Below are 20,870 nucleotides of genomic sequence, written 5' to 3'. Positions count from 1 at the left end.
CTGCTTGGCTGTGCTCGGTTCTAATTGTGGCATTCAGGGGCTTTCGTTGCAGCGTGTGGGATCTAGTTCCCTGACCAGGGATCAAACCCAGGGCCCCTGCATTGGGAGCTTTAACCACTGGACCACCAGGGCAGTCCCTCTTTGTGGCCCTCTTGATTCAAGGTCTTGCCTCCATGCCTTTGTTTCTGTCTCTCATAGTGACGGTTTGGGCAAAACTCTGTTTCTCCCCAGTATCCACAAAAGACTCCCTTGCACACAGCCACTCGAGGTGTAATAAATTAACTTTAATAAGGTGTTTGGGGCTGGGAACGGACAAGGGGTTTATGTGGCAGCTAGGTAATCACTCTCCCTTTATGTCCCTGCACTGTGGAGCCCCACTGGCCTTGTCATGCCCTCAGCCCTCCCGTTTGGCTGGGTCCCATCTCTTCCCCATGCTTCTCTGTTTTGCATTCTCCCATCTGCCCAGATGGAAGCCCACACGTCCTTCTCACTTTCTCTTGCAGAGTGGCTCATGCCCTGTTCTCTGGTTTAGCGTTCTGACCCAAGGTCTCTATCTGCCTATTTTCTCCAACAGACAGAGGAATTCTGGTGCCTGCCCCCAAGATCACAGACAGTTATAAACATGTCAGTGTATCACAGAAGCTCTTCGTCCTGGGGATCGGGCTATGTCCATCCAGGTCTGAGGGCAGCCTGTGCTGCACAGCTGTAGTTTCTGATTCTTCAGCATCTATTTTTTCCTCGTTTTGGAAACAACTTCCTGCTTTCCTCGGTGGATGACCAAGGTCTTGTTAACCCCAGCACGCTGGCCACAGATGCTTTCCGGGCACCGCATCAGTTCAGGGCCACCACTTGCTCCTGCTCCTTGGACAGTCCTGGGGCAGCTGAGTTCCAGCCTCTGGTTCTCACTGAGATTTAACTAAATCAGAGATTTAGAAGCTTAAGGCTGGAAGTCAAAATTTTATAAAAAAAACCTCTGGTAGTTGCAACATTCTGTGTGGCCCTACTTTGCAGGAAAGGATTAACCTTGTTCAAAAAAAGATGTGGCCCTTTGCCCCTGGTTCCTGTGAAGTAACCTCTTGGCCCTTCTTTGGAATGTCCTGGCTGATAGAAGGCTTTGTTTACCTGGGGCTGTGGGCTATACAGGATAATCTGTGCCAATAGTGTGATTCATGGTGGGGGCATTAGGCCACACAATAATGGCTTGACCTATGTTGGTGCCAGGCTTCCCAGGGGGCACAGCGGTAAACAATTCACCTGCTGATGCAGGAGATGCAAGAGACACGGGTTCAATCCCTGAGCTGAGAAGATCCCCTGGAAGAGAAAATGGCAACCCACTCCAGCATTCTTTCTTGGAGAATCCCATGGACACTGATGGGGTCGCAAAGAGTCAGACATGATTGATCATGCACGCAATCTTTCTTCAACTCTTTCTATGTTGGTGCCAAGGTCAGCTGCATGGGTGGTCAGCCACGTCTACATGATTGACACCTCTGGAAACCAAGGCTCGGGCACGCTTTCCTGCTTGGCAACACTCTGTGTGTGCGGTCACATGTCATCGGGCGGAGAAGTAAGTGCTGTCCATATGACTCCACCGGGACTGAACAACCAGAAGCTTGTGCCGGGACCCTGCCCTGCGTGCCTTTTCACATTGCTGCTCTTGATCTCATCCTTGCAGTGTAGTAAATTATATCCGTGAGTAAACAGCTTTGCTGAGTTCCATAGTCCTTGTAGCGAATGACTCAACCTGAGGCTGGTCTTGTAGACCCCTGAACTTGCCCTCTGCCCGGGTCACTGTGTTGTGAGGCAGAGGGGGCATCCTTGAGGTCTGGCAGGGGAAGGGTGGCCAGTGTCTTTGGAGGGAGACTCCCTCCATTGAGGCAGGGGAGGGAGTCCGCTGGAAGACTCACGTCAACAGCTCTTCTCACCATCCAGCTCCACGCTGTCACCTGGTGCCCTCTGTTGATGGATCCTGGGAATTGCTCTCAACAGCTGAATAGATGACCGTCTAGGGAAATACACAAACTTTAGCCTCTAGTTCAGTTGCTCAGTTGTGTCTACTCTTTGCAACCCTACGGACTGCAGCACACCAGGCTTCCCTGTCCTTCACTATCTCCTGGAGTCTGCTCAAACTCATGTCCATGATGCCAACCATCTCATCCTCTGTCCTAACTTTAGCCTCAAGCCCTTATAAAAAAAATTCTTCCTGCCGAAGCCCAGCATGCAGAGAGCTGCAGGCCTGCCCCTTTCCCAACCCTGGAAACCAGGGCAGCGCTTCTCCATGAACGGGGAGGAAAGGGGAGATCTGAAAATGCAGATTCCCAGGTTAAGTGCTGCGGGGGCACAGAGATGCCTGGCCCTTTCTTGGAAACGTCCACGGAGATTAATCTGGGGTTTGTGCAGACCCCCACCCCCTCCTCAACTCCACCATGACACTTACCCCATTAGCAGTGGGACTGTACTGGTTCCGACCTGAGGACACAGGAGGAGAAGTAATCAGAAGTGAATGACAACGCTGAAAAGCATGGGAAGACACACGTGGGTGACCAGGCCCCTTGATTTCTGCTACTGACAGACGAGTCCTGGCTCTGCTATTGCCATGGGGGAGTCATGTCCCAAAATGGTTCCTACATTTAAAAACACAGCTGGGGTATAGGCTTCTTCTAGTTATTCCTTCAGTTATTAACTATACATAAATATTTATTGAGCATGAGCTCTGGAACCAGATGGAAGAGTTCAAATCCCAGTCCTTTAGGAGCCATGTGACCATGAGCAATTGACTTAACCTCTCTGTGCCTCAGTTTCCTCAACCATCAAACAGGGATTTATTCAGCAAATAGCAAATGTTTACTTTGTGCCAGATGCATTCTGGGTGCTGGGGATATAGATGTAAACAAAACAGACAAAAATATCCAGCATGTGGCTTACAATGTGCCAAATGCTATGGTAAGTCTACACTAACAGGTATGGAAATGCCCATTTCACAGATGAGGAAACTGAGTCATAGTAAGGCTTTTGCCCATGGTGACTGCCTGTGGGCTCAGACACAGGCAGTCTGGCTCTGGATGTGATGCATTCAGCAAACATTTCCTCAAACACCTCTTTTGTGCCTGACCCAGTGGTGGGTGGTGCTGGGGACACAGCCATGGTCGACAGTCTAGCTCTGTGCTCCTGGGTTTCCCAGTCCACTGGAGAGACAGACAAGTCCCCATACCATGATGCCCCTGAGTGGGCAAGGGGTGGGGGTGGGGACGCCCAGAGCAGGTGCTTGGTTCATTTCAGGGAAAGATCAGGGAGGACTCCCTGGAGGAGAGGGCTTCCCACTGGGATGTGAGGAGGCCTTTTTGTTTACTGGTTGAACGAATAAAACTTTGTAACCAACAGATCTGCCTTCAACTCTTGACTTTCCAGCTGTGTGCCAGCTGGCAGGTAATGTCACCTCTCTGAGCAAATGTTTCCTCATCTGTAAAATGGGCTCACAGGGGGACTCTCTTTACAGGGTGGTTGTGAGCATTCAAGGGGGCTGTGCACAGGAAGTGCCTGGAGCAGAGAAAGTGCTCAGCAAAATGTAGCTCTTTTGATTACAGAATTAACCACAGGACTTTGCCAGAGGGAGCCATGGGGAAGGGGGCTCCAGGTAGGGGAACAGCCTTGCAAAGCCCTTGAGCCAGAGATCTGGGCACCTTTTAGAGCTAGGGATTGGGGCAACCCCTCCTTTCAGGGAGCCAGTCCTGAGCAAGGCAGATGAAGGAAAGTGACGGTGAAAGGGTTAAGTGTTATTCTACACTACATCCCTTTGGCAGGAGCGTCTCTGTCACCTGGATTGAAAGCCAAAGTCCTTACTGTGGCCTTTCAGGACTTGCAGGAACTGCTCCCACTTTGTAAAAACGAGTCAATGATCCAATGAATAAAACTCCCCGGTCTCAGTGTCCCTGTCTGTCAAAAGGGGGAACCTCATGGTGTTGGCATGAGGGTTCAGGGAGAGGTTGCCACGTGGAAGGCTTAGTACAGAGCCTGTAGGCTCACAGTAGGTGCTTAATTATGGCGGCTGTGGTGATGTTCATTTACAGCAGGCAGGCGGGGGATATTGTGAAAAAGAGGGGACTCACGGGAGTTTCTGTGCCGGCGGAGACAAATCAGGAGGAACACCAGGAAGGCAACAATCACGATTACCAAGGCCAGGATGATATAGATCGTAGAGGACAAGCCCTCTTGTGACTGCTCCCTAGGACGTTCTGCCAGAAGAGAAGGAAGCAGAGATTTAAGCTGAGAGACTTTTGGGGGGGTTTCACCTGCCCCCCAAAATATTAGACTTCACTTTTGAAGGAGGCTACCATTCTGCCTCCCTCAGTCTATATGGTTTATCTGAGCTTCACTCCACCCTCTGGTTCCTAGGATGGGACTTGAGTTTTCTTTTTTTTTCTTTTAATTTTTTATTATGTGTTGGGGTAGAGCCGATTAACAAATGACGTTGTGTTAATTTCGGGTGAACAGCTAAGAGACTCAGCTATACATATATGTATCCATTCTCCCCCAAACCCCACTCCTGCCCAGGTTGCCACATAACATTGAACAGAGTTCCACCTGCTATATAGTAGGTCCTTGTTGGTTATGCATTTTAAATAGAGCAGTGTGTACAAGCTGGAGGATGGGACTTTGACCTGGGCCTGGCCAATCAGAGCATTCCATTCTCTTTGGCTGCTGCAGTTGGTTCATGAGGTGGGATCTAAGTTGAGCCAATGAGAGCCAGCCTTCAGACTCTGGCTAGAGCTATTGAGAGTGGTGTATTCTTTCCCTTGGGATCACTAAACTGGTGGGCTGTGAGCCTATAAACTGCTGGGGATTATCTGACCTTCCTGAGGGGAAAGCCTGCCAGGGAATAAAGCCAGCAAAAGAGAAGCAGAGACAACAGAGGTCAAGAAAAGTTCCTGGGTTAAACAGCTGGAGCACTTGGATCTAACCATACCTGAAGGTGAATTTCTAATAAAGTCCCATTTTTGCCTGGACTATTTTGAATTGAGCTTCTATCAATTGCAAATGACAGAGTTCTGTCTAATATACTTGGAAAAGCCTTCCTGAGTCCATTGGGAAGAGGCATTATGCAACTACCCCAGCCTGGGTTTGCAGAGGGGCTGTGTCCAGGTGGCTGTACAGTGGTTCCAATGGTTCAGATGGTGAGTTAACAGACAGTAAAGCTGAGCCCGTTGAACCTTCCATGAAGGGGCTTAGGGAAAGAATGAGAGCTTGGGAGCATGCTTGTGGTTGAGGGACTCCTTTAACCAGGGACCACCTCTAAACCCCTCCCTCAGAGGGAATCCTACTTCGATATCCTCTTTGATATCTATCCTGAGTTCCTCTGTTCTCCCCACCCAGGGGGCTCCTCACCTCTGACCAGGATGGTCACGTTTGCCTGGTTGGTCCCTAGGGCGTTGGTGACAAGGCAGATGAAAGTCACATTGATGGTCTCGTCCACAGTGTGAATCAGAAGCTGAGTGCCCTGGACCACAGCAGAGACTGGCAGGGTTCCGTTGGGCCTAGGAGAGACAGATGGGTGAGGAAGTGGTCTCAGTCAGAGGCCTAGAGTAGCCGGTGTTGGGGCCCTCACTGTACAGCAGGAATATAGCAACTCTCACGCCGTCTATAATACAAGTTCAGAGCAAGCCTGGAGTTCCCCCAACTCTGCCTCTCACACTCCCATCCAGCCTATCGGCAAACCCTGTCTGCCCCATGTTCAAAATCCACACAGATGGACTTGCCTGGTGGTCCAGTGGTTAAGAATCTGCCTGCCAATCAATCCAGGGGATGTGAGCTCGATCCCTGGTTGGGGATCTGGGATCTCACATGCTGAGGGGCAACTAAGCTTGCAAGTCAAAAGTACTGAGCCCAGGCACCTCAGCTAGAGAGCCTGTCTGCTGCAAACCACAGAGTCCATGTACTCTGGAGCCTGCGCACCATGACCAGAGAGAAGCCCACGCGCTGCAAGGAAGATCCCGTGTGTAGCAACTAAGACCCAACTCAACCAAAAACAAATAAACGTTAAAAACAAAGAGAACGTAGCCAAAGTCTCTCCTCTGTCTAGTTACTGTTGCTGTTCAGTTGCTAAGTTGTGTCCGACTCTGCGACCCCATGGACTGCAGCCCTCCAGGCTCCCCTGTCCTTCACTATCTCCCGGAGTTTGCTCAAATTCATGTCCATTGACTCGATGATGCTATCTAACCATGTCATCCTCTGCTGCCCTCTTCTCCTCCTGCCCTCAATCTTTCCCAGCATCAGGGTCTTTTCCAATGAGTCGGCTCTTCCCATCAGGTGGCCAAAGTATTGGAGCTTCAGCTTCAGTGTCAGTCCACCAGTGAATATTCAGGGTTGATTTCCTATAGGATTGACTGGTTTGATCTCCTTGTAGTCCAAGGGACTCTCAAGAGTCTTCACCAGCACTGCAATCTGAAAGCATCAGTTCTTCAGCCCTCTGTCCAGAGTCCTTCCTTAAAGGAAAAGTCCTGACCATGGGCACAGGTCCCACACAAGCTGGCCCCCTGATGCACTGATCCATTTGCTCCTGCCTCTATATCCATGGTGGCTGACTTGTTGACCCTGGAACGCTTCAGTTATGTTCCCACCTCAGGTCTTTGCATATGCTGTTCCCTATGCCTGGAATGCCCTTCTCATTGGTACCCACACAGATCACCCTCACTTCCTTCAGTCCTCTACTCAGACATCACCTTTCTGACACCTTCCTTGGTTACCCTCTTTCAACTGTAGCAACCCCCCGCCTCCTCTGCAAGATCTTTCCCACAGCATTTATCACCACCTGAAGACTCTTAAGAGTCCCTTGGACTGCAAGGAGATCCAACCAGTCCATTCTGAAGGAGATCAGCCCTGGGATTTCTTTGGAAGGAATGATGCTAAAGCTGAAACTCCAGTACTTTGGCCACCTCATGCAAAGAGTTGACTCATTGGAAAAGACTCTGATGCTGGGAGGGGTTGGGGGCAGGAGGAGAAGGGGATGACAGAGGATGAGTCTGAGTGAACTCCGGGAGTTGGTGATGGACAGGGAGGCCTGGCGTGCTGCGATTCATGGGGTCGCAAAGAGTCGGACACAACTGAGCGACTGAACTGAACTGAACTGAACTGACACGCTCCATCCTTAAAAATGGTATCTTGTTTATTTTTCTTTAAATTAAAAAAAATTTTTTTTAATTTTGGCCACACCCTAAAGCTTGTAGGATCTTCGTTCCCTGACCTGTGATTGAACTCCAGGGGCCCTTGGCAGGGAAAATGTGGAAACATAACTTGTGACCCACCAAGGAATTCTGACATTACCTTGTTTGTTTCTCTCCCCAGATCTGGAGATTTGAGAGGGGGGAATTTGGTTCTTTTTTCATTTACTGAAGCCTGTGGGTGGTGCTAGTGGTAAAGAACCCACTCTTAGGAGTCCTAAGAGGTACAAATTCAGTCCCTGGGTGGGGAAGATCCCCTGGAGGAGAGAATGGCAACCCACTGCAGTATTCTTGCCTGGAGAATCCCACGGACAGAGGAGCCTGGCGAGCTATAGTACATGGAATCACAAAAAGTCAGACATGACTGAAGTGACTTAGCACGCAGCACGTGGGTCAGTAGCATCCGACACACACTAAGTAGTCAAGAAACACTGGTTTAGGGACTTCCCTGGTGGGCCAGTGGCTAAGACTCCGCCTTCCCAATTCAGGGGGTCCATGTTCGAACCCTGGTCAGGGAACTAGATCCCACATAGCACAACTAAAACCCGGTGCAGCCAAATAAATAGATAAATATTTAAAAAGAACGAAAGAAACACTGGTTTAATGGACAGAGGAGACCGGGTCATGGGTTTGGGTATTCTGCAGAGCTGGCATGGAAAGCTGGCCGTATGGTTCGAGAGCCTGAATTGCGTTGCTTTGAGACAGGAAGGTAAAGGCCAGCTGTCAATACCAATCAAAAACCTTCAATTGGCAGCTCCGCTGGCTGACCATTGACACATGACTGGCTGTCCACAGAGATGGACTGCCGGGGATGCCCGCCGCCGCGACATTTGCATAGTTGAGAACGGGAAAGCACCTCTGTATCCCCAGGTGGGACTGGTTATGTCATCGACAGCCTCATCTGTAACAGAGTCCTAGACCCTCAAAGAAGCAGGTGGTGGGGTTTTGAAATGCATAAATGATGAGGACTGTTGGATAGATGGCGAGAGGGATGGATTGAAGGGCAGGAATGTGATAAAGCAAGTCCAGGAAAATGTTAGTGAGAGAATCCACACAGCGGGGTTTTGAATGTTTACTGGAAAATGCTTACAAGACTTCTGTAGGCTTGAAACATTTCCCGATAAAATGCTGGGGGAAAATAGATCTATGTGTCCTGACTTGGAAAGGTGTTCATGAGAGGGACTTCCCTGGTGGCCCAGCAGTTAAGACTCTGCGCTTCCACAGCAAAGGAGCGTGGGTTCCATCCCTGGTCAGGGAACTGAGATCAGATATGCTGTGAGGTGTGGCAAAGACGAAACAAAAACGAAAGAAATGTATTCATGGACAGAGGAAAGTTTTCAAAATTATACATACAGCACAGTTTCTTTCTTTTTTTTTTTAGAAATATTGAAAAAAAGACAGGAAGGATATATGACAAAGGGTAACAGTGATGTTTCTGGAGATGACTGGGTACAGGACTATAAGAGCTATTTTCTTCTTTTTACTCATAACCATATTGCCTAAAGTTTCTACAGTGCTCATAAGTTATTTTTGTAATAACAAAAACTGGGCCCAATAAAAATTAGGTTAAACCATTTACCCCTTTGCCTTTATCTTTCCCCACTTTTATCCTTGGTCTCAATAGGAATTTGAGGAAGTTTTTTGATTGCTCTGCTCCTCAATCAAGAAAATCAGGAGGGGGCTACTTACCTGGTGGTAGCTTCCAGTGGTTAAGAATCTGCCTTGCAATGCGGGTTTGATCCCTGGTAGTTCAGTTGGTAAAGAATTTTGGTAGCTCAGTTGGTAAAGAAAATTTGGTAAAGAATCTGCCTACAATGCTGGAGAGCCAGGTTCAATTCCTGGGTTGGGAAGATGCCCAGGAGAAGGAATAGGTTACCCACTCCAGCATTCTTGGGCTTCCCTTGTGACTCATTTGGTAAAGAATAAGCCCGCAATGTGGGAGACATGGGTTTGATCCCTGGGTTGAGAAGATCCCCTGGAGAAGGGAAAGGCTACACACTCGTATTCTGGCCTGGAGAATTCCATGGACTGTATAGTCCACGGGGTCACAAAGAGTCGGACACGACTGAGCGATTTTCACTTGGGGAACTAAGATCCCACATGCTTTGGGGCAACTGAGCATGTGCGCTGCACCTGCGGAGCATGCACGCCACAACTAGAGAGTGTGTGCGCCACAACAAAGATCCCACGGGCCACAGCTAAGACCCGATGCAGCCAAATAAATAGATATTTTTAAAAAATGAGAATGGGGATGGGACAAAATTTGCTCTGTAAGAGGTGACTGAGCAGGTTACACAAGGTGGCTGGGGAGGTGGCACAGTCCAGGGCTTAAGAGGATTGGGTTTGGAGCCAGACACCGACGGGAGAGTCACCTCTATACCCGTGTGCCCGGGCAGATGACCACAGCTCCCGGGCAGATCTTTAACTCGGTCCTGGCGATAGTGCAGACTCTGGCCGGAGCGTGGGGATCACGTGGGGTGCAGGTAAGTACCTGGCACACAGCAGGCACCCCATAAAGAGCAGGTGTGTCAACAAACCTGGACTTTATCACCTCATTAACTCTGTGCATACAAGATAATTTCCTGGGGGCCCACAGTTGACTTCTTGTTTTGTTTTTAACTTTCCTGCCTACATCCCTCCTTCCTCAGACCCAGGAGTCCAGGCCCCCAGCCCCTCCTTCCTCTGACCCTTGAGTCCAGGCCCCCAGCCCCTCCTTCCTCTGACCCTTGAGTCCAGGCCCCCAGCCCCTCCTTCCTCTGACCCAGAAACTCACGTGCTCCAGTTGTAGTCTGTGGGCTCTGGTTTGCTGTGGATGTCACAGTTCAGGGCAACGTCTCTACGGCCGATGTACCAGTTGTCATCATAGCCGGATATGGAGACCTCGGGGGGGTCTGGGGGAAACAGACACACAGGCTCAGAGACAGGGAGCCTTCAGGGGGCCTAAAGATAGCTGGGATTCATGTCACAACAGGAAGAGGGCCTTGGCAGGTTTGGGGAACAGCTCAAGGTGGAGAGGCCTGGGAGGGGTCTGGGCAATGGGTTCCAGCTTCTGCACCAAAAATAGAAGCCTGGGAGTCCTCAGCAGGGTGCTAGGACGGGGGTCACAGAGAGCGCGTCTCAGGACCTGCTTCTCTATTGGTTTTCCCTATAAAGCCAGGTCCTGGCATGCCTGGGATGTCCTGTGAGAAAAAGCCTCCTTCTGGGTGTTCATAACACACATGAGCATATTCAAGGCTCTGACAAGTCCTGCAGGAGAGAATCCTGGATGACTGCATTTCAGTCTGTGTGTTACCCAACTCAAATACGATCAACAGGGAAGATTTTTAAAGTCCCCAGGGGGAAGGCCAATGAGACAGGGGGTTTTTGTATGTGTGTTGGGAAGGAGTCAGTTTAGACACCCTCCTCACTCAGATCCAGTTGAGGGGGTCGGGTGTAGACTGCAGCAACTGTCAGGCAGAGAGTAGTCAGTCCAGACAGTGATGGGAGGACCCAGTCCGTAGATGAGCCAGTGTAGACAACAGTGGGGCAAAGGGGAGTGTAGACTCCACGGGGGGGTGGGGGTGGGGACACTGTAGGCAGTTCTCCAGGATAGCCAGTGTAGACAATGTTGTGGGTCGGTGTGAGAGAGTATCTAGGAGAACCTGAGTAGAAAATGCAGGGTGTCAAGGCAGCAGTGGTCAACTGCCAACTGCCCTCAGCTGGTGGCCTAAAGGAGTGGTGTAGACAGTGAGGGCAACGCTGTCTGGGGCCCACAGGAGCCTGTGTAGACAATAGTGTGTGTGTATGCTCAGTAGCGTCCAACTCTTTGTGACACCATGAACGGTAGCCCACCAGCTTCCTCTTGTCTATGGAATTTTCCAAGAATACTGGAGTGGGTTTTCATTTCCTCCTCCAGGGGATCTTCCCGACCCAGGGATCAAACCTGCATCTCCTGCATTGGCAGGCAGATTCTTTACCAGTAGCGCCACCTGGGAAGCCCAGACGGTATTATGGCAGTGTAGGAAACACAGGGGAGTTGGTATCGATGGTGAGGAAGCAGTGTAGCAGTGTGTACAAGGTCAGTGTGGACAGTTGCCCAGGGAAGAGGGTGTAGGCACTGTGTGCGGGCTCAAGAGAGCATATGTGGGGTGTCCGTGTAGACAGCAGCCCCCAGGGAGCACTGTGAACTGTGGTATAAAAAGCTGGTAGAGTCCTTCCCTAGCAGTCCAGTGTTTAAGACTCAGCGCTTCCATTGCACAGGGCATGGGTTTGATGCCTGGTCAGGGAACTAAGAGGCTTCCCTCGTGGTGCTAGTGGTAAAGAATCCGTCTGCCAATGCAGGAGACATAAGAGCCTCGGGTTCACTCCCTGGATGGGGAAGATCCCCTGGAGAAGGGCATGGCAACCCACTCCAGTATTCTTGCCTGGAGAATCCCATGGACAGAAGACCCTGGGACAGTCCATGGGGTCCCAAAGACTTGGACACAACTGAAGTGACAGCATGCACGTAGGCACCGGGAACTAAGATCCCACATACCCTGTGGTATGGCCAAAAGGGGAAAAAAAAAAAAAAAGAAGCTGGTATAGACAATAAAGGACAGGGTTATCTATGGCCCAGGGGAGTCGGTGTAGATGATGTGGGGATGGGTGTAAGGCAATAGTCAGAGAGCCAGCTCTGATGATGAAATGATGTAATGCTGAAAGTGCCCCTTGGAGTCAGTGTAGGGGGAGGGTGGAGACAGCTGTTCAATGGCAGGGGGAGGATGGAGACAGCTGGCCAATGGCAGGGGGAGGGTGGAGACAGCTGGCCAATGGCAGGGGGAGGGTGCAGACAACTGGCCAATGGCAGGGGGAGGATGGAGACAGCTGGCCAATGGCAGGGGGAGGGTGGAGACAGCTGGCCAATGGCAGGGGGAGGGTGCAGACAACTGGCCAATGGCAGGGGGAGGGTGGAGACACTGGCCAATGGCAGGGGGAGGGTGGAGACACTGGCTAATGGCAGGGGGAGGGTGGAGACACTGGCCAACGGCAGGGGGGTGGTGGAGACAGTCTGGCAGCCCCTCCCGCCCTTGCTCACACTTAGACCCACTCACAGGACACAGCCAGGGTCATGGGGATCACCACGGGCTCCTCAAAGCTCTCGTGCTCCACTCTGCAGGTGACGTTCCTGCCGTCCACCTGGCTGGAAGGTGTTAAGATTAAGAGGCTGATGACGGTGACGGTGCCAGGCAGGGGCCCTGGCACCTGGGTGGTATTGGTCTTTTCATCTGAGGACCAGGAGATGCGGGCAGGTGGGTGACCTCCGGTGGAGTTGCAGCGGGCCACCGGCACAGGGTTTGGGCTGAGCGGGATGTCCAGGGTCTCAGCCTTGTTCTGGGGCTGGGCTGAGAAGAGGAGCAAAAGACACGGGTTACGCCTCACCAGCAGTTATGCAACAAACATCTCAGCAGCAGGGGAGTACCAAGATGAGGGTACCGGATGTGGCCATGTTCAAATCCCTGCTCTGGCCTATCCGTAGGGTGGCCTTGGGCAAGTCCATGCCTCAGTTTCCTTGTCTGTCAACTGGGGATAAGGGGAGGATGACCAGCGATGAGAATTTATAGGTAAAGCTCTTAAAAGGGTACTTGGCAGGTAATATGTCAATATATATAATTATGATTGATAATTGAATATGGTGCCTGGCTCTGTGATGGGCAGTATTGAAAACTCAGGAAGGACTGAGACAGCCCCACCCTTGCCTTCATGGGGTGGACTATCGGAAGTGAAGACGGATTTCCCCAGACAGAGATGACTCAGGCTGGGCAAGGCTGGGATGGGGGATCCCAGAAGGGGTGCCTGAATCTCGGGGATGGTGGTTACTGAGGGCTTCACGGAGGAGGGGAGGGCTGAGCTGTGCTCTGGAGATTCAGACAAGAGTGACTGGCTCAAGGTTCCATAGTCGTAAATGACAGAACTGGATCTTCCCACAAGGTCTGTCTGACTCTAAAACTACCTTGCCCATTTCTTAATCATTCTGGTGATTCCCAGACCTGAGATTTCATGTGGTTCCTTTTCCCTCAGTACCTGTGTTCTTGTTACCCAAGATTTCTCTTTAATTTGACTCACCGGTTCTGTTTTACTCTCATCCTAAATCATAAGACCTGAAGTCTTAAGTTTTCTGAAATGATGAGAGATGCCTTTGGTTGGGGGCATGTATCAGCCACTGTTCCAAGGAATTAACCTTTCATGAGTCATTCATGCAAGGCCCGGGACAGTTCCTGACACAGAAAGTGATAGTGAGCTCCCCTGGTGGCTCAGACGGTAAAGAATCTGCCTGCAATGCAGGGAACCCAGGTTTGATCCCTGCATTGGGAAGACCCCCTGGAGAACGGTGAGTCATTCATACAAGGCCCAGAACAGTTCCTGACACAGAAGCAAAAAAGAAACATGAGCTCTTATTCATCCTCACAGCAATCTCCATTTCACAGATAAGAAAACCGAGGCAAAGAGACTTCATACTCAGTTGCCAAGAGGAAGACCTGTCATATTTTCTCTGGTACTCATAAAAATGAACGCATGTTTCCATGACAATGCCAAGGGCATCCCCCCCACCCACCTTGGTTGGAGAAAGCCCTCCACTCCTGGATATCAGAATCTACCCTCCCCCCCTCCCCCCGCCCCCCCCAGTCTATTTCAACTCTCCCTTTGGCTCAGTGGGTAAAGAACCCGTCTGGAACCCGTCTGGAATGCATGAGACACAGGAGACAGTTCGATCCCTGGGCTGGGAAAATGCCCTGGAGCAGGAAATGGCCAACCACTCCAGTACCCTTGCCTGGGAAATCCCACAGGGAGGAGCTTGGCGGGCTACAGTTCATGCGGTCACAAAGAGTCAGACATGACTGAGCAGTCACTCACTCACTTCCTCACCAAAGGGAGTAACAATAACTGACCCACTATCCCCAGCCCACAGAGGTCTCTGCTCTAAGCGGTTCACCTGGATGAACTCCTTGGACCTTCAGGATAGCTTTCTGAAGGCAGCACTATTGTTACTAAGCCTCTTTTACAGATGAAGAAAGCAGGTTTCAAGATGAATCCACCTGCCCAAGCTGGCAGTGGCTTCCCAGCTTCCCAGGCCAGTCTCTGTCCCCACCTACTTCTTTCATCAGCCACTCCCCTCTATACCACCAGCATCCCCAGATCCTCCAATCCCCTTGGCCCACAGTCTCCAAGCTCTTACATCCCAGGACCTCGGACTCTCTTCCGGTCTTTGACCCCCTCCCCCTTCACATCTCCCCTGCATCCCGCAGGGTCATTGTTTGACCTCCTTTTGTTCCCTCGGAATTTCTCCCTCCCTCCTGGCCCCTTCCCTCTCTTTGCTCACCTCCCTATCCGACTCCACATCCCTCCCTTTCGGTTCCCCCCGCCTCCCGGCTTACCGAGCACACGGAGCTGGGTTCGAGCGCTCTTGTCACCATTAGGGAACGTGGCGAACTGGCAGGTGTAATTAGCCTCATCTTCCACGCGCAACTCCCGCACAGCCAGTGAGGCGTCCTGCAGCTTCTCGCCGGGCTTGGCGGCCATAAATTCCAACCGGCTGGACTCGTGGAAGCTGGGGCCCTGGGTGGGGTGGAAGACTGCCACGCTGCGGGCGGGCTCTGCCTGTCTCTGCTTGGTCCAGGTCACTTGCGTCACCGTCACATTGTGTTCCAGGGGGTGCAGTTTGCATGGCAGTGTCACATTTTCTCCCAGGAAACCGGACACCTGGACTGGGGCCAGCACTGTGATTATCTTGGTCCCTGTGGGGAAACACAGGGTGGGTCACATCTGAGTGTCCCTGATCTGGGTGGGGTAGGGGGCTCCTGGAGCTTGGAACCCCTTGGGTGTGTGTGTGTTGAGGGGAACGGGGATGCAGAGCACCAATCCTGGTCCAGGGGTGAGGATGAGATGGGGGCTGGACTGGGTCTGCCACTGGGTCCCGCACCCCACCCCCCAATTGGGTTGTTATTACCATATATCCTCTATCTCAGCATCATCAATTTTAAAAATTGCGGTCTGTGTTGTGGTTAAAAATTAAATTTGTCTCTTAAACCACTTTAAAACATATACTCCAGTGGCAATTAAGTACATTCGTGATGCTGTGCAGAGAGCATCACTATGTAGTTCCAAAACTTTTTTGTTACCTCCAGCCATCAGTTTTAAAATGCACTGGGACGCTGTTAGAGCATTTCCAATTTAGAGGAATGGGAAGGGGAAGAAGGGGTTCTCAGGTGGCTCAGTGGTAAAGAATCCACCTGCCAATGCAGGAGATGCTGGTTCAATCCCTGGGTGGGGAAGATCCCCTGGAGTAGGAAAAGGCAACCCGCTCTAGTATTCTTGCCTGGAAAATTCCATGGACAGAGGAGCCTAGTAGGCTACAGTTCATGAGGTCACAAAGAGTTGGACACGACTGAGTGACTGAGCATACATGCGCATGTGTGCGCGCACACACACACACACACACATACACACAAGGGGGAAGAAACTCAACATCTTAGGATCCATGAAATAAAGTAGTATTATCCCAGTGCTCCAGCCCCAAGCATCCAGTATCGTGCATCGAACCTGGACTGCCGACTTGTTTCATATATGATATTATACATGTTTCAATGCCATTCTCCCAAATCATCCCACCCTCTCCCTCTCCCACAGAGTCCAAAAGACTGTTCTATACATCAGTGTCTCTTTTGACCCAGAGGGATGGTACGGGGAGGGAGGAGGGAGGAGGGTTCAGGATGGGGAACACGTGTATACCTGTGGCGGATTCATGTTGATATATGGCAAAACCAATACAATATTGTAAAGTTAAAAAATAATTAAAAAAACCCCACAAATCCTAAAAGAAAAAAAAAAGTAGTATTATTACTCTTTGTGGCCTTAGGTCGGGAAAATGTTTGTAGGGGGGTCCAAGCATAAGAAGGGAATTGATGGGACTTCCCTCGTGGTCCAGTAGTTAAGACTTCCAAAGAAGGAGGCACAGGTTTGATCCCTGGTCAGGAAGCTAAGATCCCATATACCTTGCAGCCAAAAAGCCAAAACATAAAAGTAAAGCAGGATTGCAACAAATTCAATAAAGACCATTAAAAAGCATCCACATCCAAAAAAAAAAATTTTTTTTTTAAAAGAAGGGAGGTGATTATAGCCCCCAGGTTTTGGATCCCTTCAGCTCTCTGCTGTGAGGGCTTCAGGCAGATTCCTTAACATCTTGGATTCTTTTCTGCTAGTTTGTAAAATACGACTAATTACAGTTAACATTCTGGGGTTGCTTACACAGATTAGGAGCTGTTCTGAGTGCTTCACACATCTCCCAGCATTTAGTCCTTAAGCAGCACCTTGAGGCAAAAGTACCACTGTAGGCCCCACTTTGCAGAGGGGAAATCCAAAGCACAGTCTTCTGCTCCAGGTCACACCGAGTGCAAGTGACAGAGGCGGGATTTGAACCTGGGCCATCTTCAATCAAGACTCCTGATCTCTAATCCACAGACTCCATATGAAAATCATTCTCCCTAGAGTCCCTGCACACACTAGATCCTCAACATGTGTTGACTTTTATCCACATTGATAAACACAATGCTATGCATCCTTATTAATAATAATAGGGATAAAGGAGAAGGTGAGAAGGAGTTAAATGCTTTGAATCTCAGTCTTTCCACTCACTAACTGTGGCCTTTGTGACTGTGGTTTCACTCCCCTGAGCCTCCGTTTCCTCATCTGTAAAATGGGGGTGTTTGTAACTTAAGAGGGAGTTGGAAGGACTAAATGATGAGATTTATGTAAAGATATATGCCAAGCACTCTCTACCAGTGAATATTATAATTATTGCTATGAGGAAGAGGAGGTCAGGACATAGTGGACTGGGGGGCTTGGAGCAAGGCGTGTGGAGGGAGGACACGGTCTGGACACGAGGGGATTGAGTGGTGAGCTGAGCACACTAGTCTCGGATCAAATGCCAGCTCTACCATGGATGTGCTGCGCAGCTCTGGGCAAGTGTGTCTCCTTCTCTGATGGTAAGACCTCTGTGAGGATGACATTGGGTGAAGTGGCCTTTCTCTAGGCTTACTCTAGGCTTTCTCTAGGCCCTGTGCCATAGCCAGGGCCAAGTTCCACTGCATGCCAGGCCCCTGAGCTGCTCCCTTGGGCCAATCCTCCTCCAACCCTCTCCAAGTCCACGAGATCCACACTTCTAGCACTAGGATTTTCACCCTCATTGGACAGAGGGGTCAAGTGAGCCTTGCATGGTCAAACTATCTGCCTGGGTAAACCAGAAAGCTAGGGGGCAGAGCCTGGGTTGAGACCTTTTGAGAAATGAGGAGACTCTGGTTTCCTCAAGTCTGTGTTCAGTATTATTACTGTTCATGTGAATCATCACAGTCATTATTGATTTTCTTCAGTGCATCTAGCTCAGGGTGTTTGCAAGACACCATTTTACAAGGTAGGTGGGATTCCATTCTCCCCTCCTTCCTCCTCCCAGCCCCCAACAGACATTTCAGGGAAACAGGGAGGCATTAAATGCCAAAAGCTATTTTGAACTCACCGCTGTCTGACATCAGAGCTATACTCCCAGCAGGAGGAACGCGGCCCATACTAGGCACTCAACACACTTGTGTGGGGTGAATGCGTGAATGAATGAATGGCCGCGGCCTAGAGCCAGACGCGGTCGAAGGGGAACGAGAGAACAGGGTTGTCTGCCGCTGCCCTCCTCCCCCTCATCAAGCATCTTCGGTGGCTGTTAGCTTGGCTGTTGAGGGCTGGGGAGAAGGGTGCGCTGGTATAGCAAGCAAGTGCGCGGGTGTGTAGCCCGGGCAGGTGTGGCACGGAGAAAGTTCACCTTCCGCTTTATTTTTCCCCGGAGGCCTGCCCGCCCTGCCCTTCAGAAATCTCCCGAAGTCCGGCGGTTTTCGGGGAAGCTATCAGGAGAGTCTGGCCCAGGCCCGGCGTGGCCGAACCACTGGCGCGCGGCGAAGGGCGGCGAGCAACTCAGGGTGGGGCGAGCGCCCGGGCCGGTGGGGAGGGAGAGGGGGAACGGGGGCCGCCCGATCGCGCGGGGTCACTCACCGGCTCCCAGGTTCGTCCAGAACAACAACAGCAGGAACTGCAGCAGCCGCCGCCAAGTGGAGAGAAAAGCAGGGGCCATGCCGGCTTCCTCCCGGCGCCCCTGGGCAGGGCGTGCCCGGCCTTCTTCACTTGAGCCGGGCGTCCGCTCGCTCTGCCAGCCGCGTGTGCGCGGCTCGTGCTGATTCCGCACCTTCTGCGCAGGAATCCCGGCGTCACTCAGCCGCCGCAGCCCCCGGGAGGACCTCCTCGGACTAGCAGCGAGGAAGAAGTAGAAACGCGCGCCCTCGCAGGTACCCGTTTGGCTCCTCCGACGCCCCCGGAGGCGCCGGGTACTGCCCTTCCCTCCGCCCCTATGCTACATTCTACTGACGTCACGTACGACGGTGACTTCGCTAGGACATGGGTTCGGATGTGTCGTTGTTTCAGTCGCTGAGTCGTGTCCTACCCTTGGTGACCCCACGGACTGTGGCCCGCCAGGCTCCTCTCTGTCCATGGGATTTCCCAGGCAAGAAATACTGCGGCGAGTAGACATTTCTTTCTCCAAGGGATCTTCCCCACCCGGGGATCCAGCTGGGGTTTCCTCCTGCACTGCAGGCAGGTTCTTTACTGCTGAGCCCCGAGGAAACTGAGGCGCTGGCAAAGAGGTTCAGCGACTTTCTAAAGTTCAGGATTGGCGAGGGACAGAGCGGGGATTTGAGTCTATCATGGGGACAGATCCTGAGTTCCTAACCCCCAAAGCTGCCACCCCTGGGGTCATATTGGGCAAGTTGCTTCTCCTTGGACTTTGGCCAGTTCGGAGGGTTCTGCTTCTTGCTGACCCCTCTGCCTTGGTCCCGGAGCCCACTCCTGGCACACAGCCGTGGGTGGGCGGTTCTGATGCTGGGCCTCTCTCTGCATGTAAGTAGGTGAATTTCTGAATGGAAATGTGGAAGCTGGTCTCTGGGAAATCTCTGAATTTTCTGGCACTCTTGTTCAGGGCCTGTGAGTAATTTCCAAATTGGGAAACTGGCTGTTGCTTTGTTCCTCCCCTGAACTGTGATGTCACCTCTGGGGTTCCCCCTCTTCCCAGGGCTCCCAGCTTCGGCTACTGTAGTTTCAATAGTCACCTCTCTGACTCTGGATGGTTAGCGGCTGCCCCCTGCCCTCACCAATGTTTGGATGTCATATTTGAGGCCCAAGTCACCCCACTTTCTGTCTTCTCCCCACTGGACATCTGACTTCCTGGCAACAAGAGTGGGGCCTCTGCTTCAAATCAGACCATTAGAACCTTGGTCCTGAACAATTCATGCGATGGGGATACTAGAGGCTCTGTTATTGAAGCTGAAAAGTGGGGTCAAGGTAGGGCTGAGGGTCAGGGATGGGGTGAAGGTTAGGGATGAAGTCAAAGATGGGGTCAAAAAAGGGAGGGCCTTGGGGATAGGGTTAGGATGTGGTGAGGGTCAGTAGGAGGGGAAGGTCCTTTGGTGGCTGGTATTCCCAGGGAAAAACCCTTTGAGTCGCTAAATACTTGGGAAGGCCAAAAGCTTCAGGCTGTCAAAATCTTCGAATTAAATAAAATGTCCTGGACTTCCCTGGTGGGCATTGCAACCTCCAGTATTCTTGCCTGGAGAATCCCATGGACAGAGAAGCCTGGTGGGCTATGGTCCATAGCGTCGCAGAGAATCAGGCACGACTGAGGCAACTTAGCACACATACACAGTGGATGAGAATCCTCCTGCCAATGCAAGAGATATGGGTTTGAGCCTGTGGGAAGATTCCACAGGCCTCGGAGCATGCTGGCCACAGCATGTGAGCCTGTGCTCTAGAGCCCATGAGCAGAAGCTACTGAGCCCGCACCACACAATTACTGAAGCCCATGCTCCTAGAGCCTGTGCTCTGCAACAAGAGAAGCCCTGTCTAGTCCCAACTAGAGGAAGCCTGTGTGCAGCAATGAAGACCCAGCACAACCAAAATAAAATAAATTAATCAAATAAAATATCTTGTTGCAGGTCTGGATATGGCTAAGGCAAGGACATGATGGAGAGAGATGGGTGCCAGCTGGAATGGGTGGGTGGAGTTAAGGAGTTGTCTGGTTCCCGATAGCCCCCGACTGCAGGCCCTTTCCACCTCTGAGCCCTGAGAGTGGTCTGGAGTTCCATTGAAACCACACTCCTCTGGCTCTCGCAGCTCCCTGGGCCCTCCCACCACGGCCCTTGGCTCTTTATTAATTCAATCAATACATGTTGATTGAGCACCTACTTTGTATTTGGCCCTGTCCCAGGTGCTTCACTTTCTTAGCTGCTAAAGATACAGTGATGTTCAAGAAACAAAGTTCCTGCCCTCCTGGAGGTCCTGGGTTGGATGAGAGTTGAGGAGAGGAAGATAATAAAAAAAAAAAGTAGACAGGTACTATATATACCAGGGGATGGTAAAAGCTATGAAGAAGAATAAGTGAAGGAGACAAGGACATTAAAAAACTAAGATGATGGAATCTGGTCCCATCGCTTCATGGCAAATAGAAGGGGAAAAAGTGGAAGCAGTGACAGATTTTCTTTTCTTGGGTTCCAAAATCCCTGTGGATGTTGACTGCAGCCATGAAATTAAAAGATGCTTGGTCCTTGGAAGGAA

At 51.2% G+C, this 20,870-nt stretch overlaps 1 protein-coding gene across 1 annotated transcript; it reads right to left on the bottom strand.

The window, feature by feature from the left end:
• Positions 1-263: 263 nt before the first annotated feature.
• PVR (PVR cell adhesion molecule) lies at positions 264-18,701 on the bottom strand. The gene is made up of 8 exons (XM_025269271.3): positions 18,264-18,701; positions 14,609-14,968; positions 12,287-12,577; positions 9,988-10,105; positions 5,383-5,531; positions 4,107-4,232; positions 2,438-2,469; positions 264-2,005 (listed from the first exon to the last, which is right to left on the bottom strand). Exons 1-8 carry the CDS (start codon positions 18,340-18,342, stop codon positions 1,943-1,945), a joined length of 1,218 nt encoding a protein of 405 aa, XP_025125056.2. The 5' UTR covers positions 18,343-18,701; the 3' UTR covers positions 264-1,942.
• Between the last annotated feature and the right edge of the window lie 2,169 nt (positions 18,702-20,870).

This window comes from Bubalus bubalis, chromosome 18 (genome assembly GCF_019923935.1).
Source record: "Bubalus bubalis isolate 160015118507 breed Murrah chromosome 18, NDDB_SH_1, whole genome shotgun sequence".
Taxonomy (NCBI): domain Eukaryota; kingdom Metazoa; phylum Chordata; class Mammalia; order Artiodactyla; family Bovidae; genus Bubalus; species Bubalus bubalis.
The sequence above is the reverse complement of the archived record's forward strand: the minus strand, read 5'-3'. Positions and strand labels throughout refer to the sequence as shown.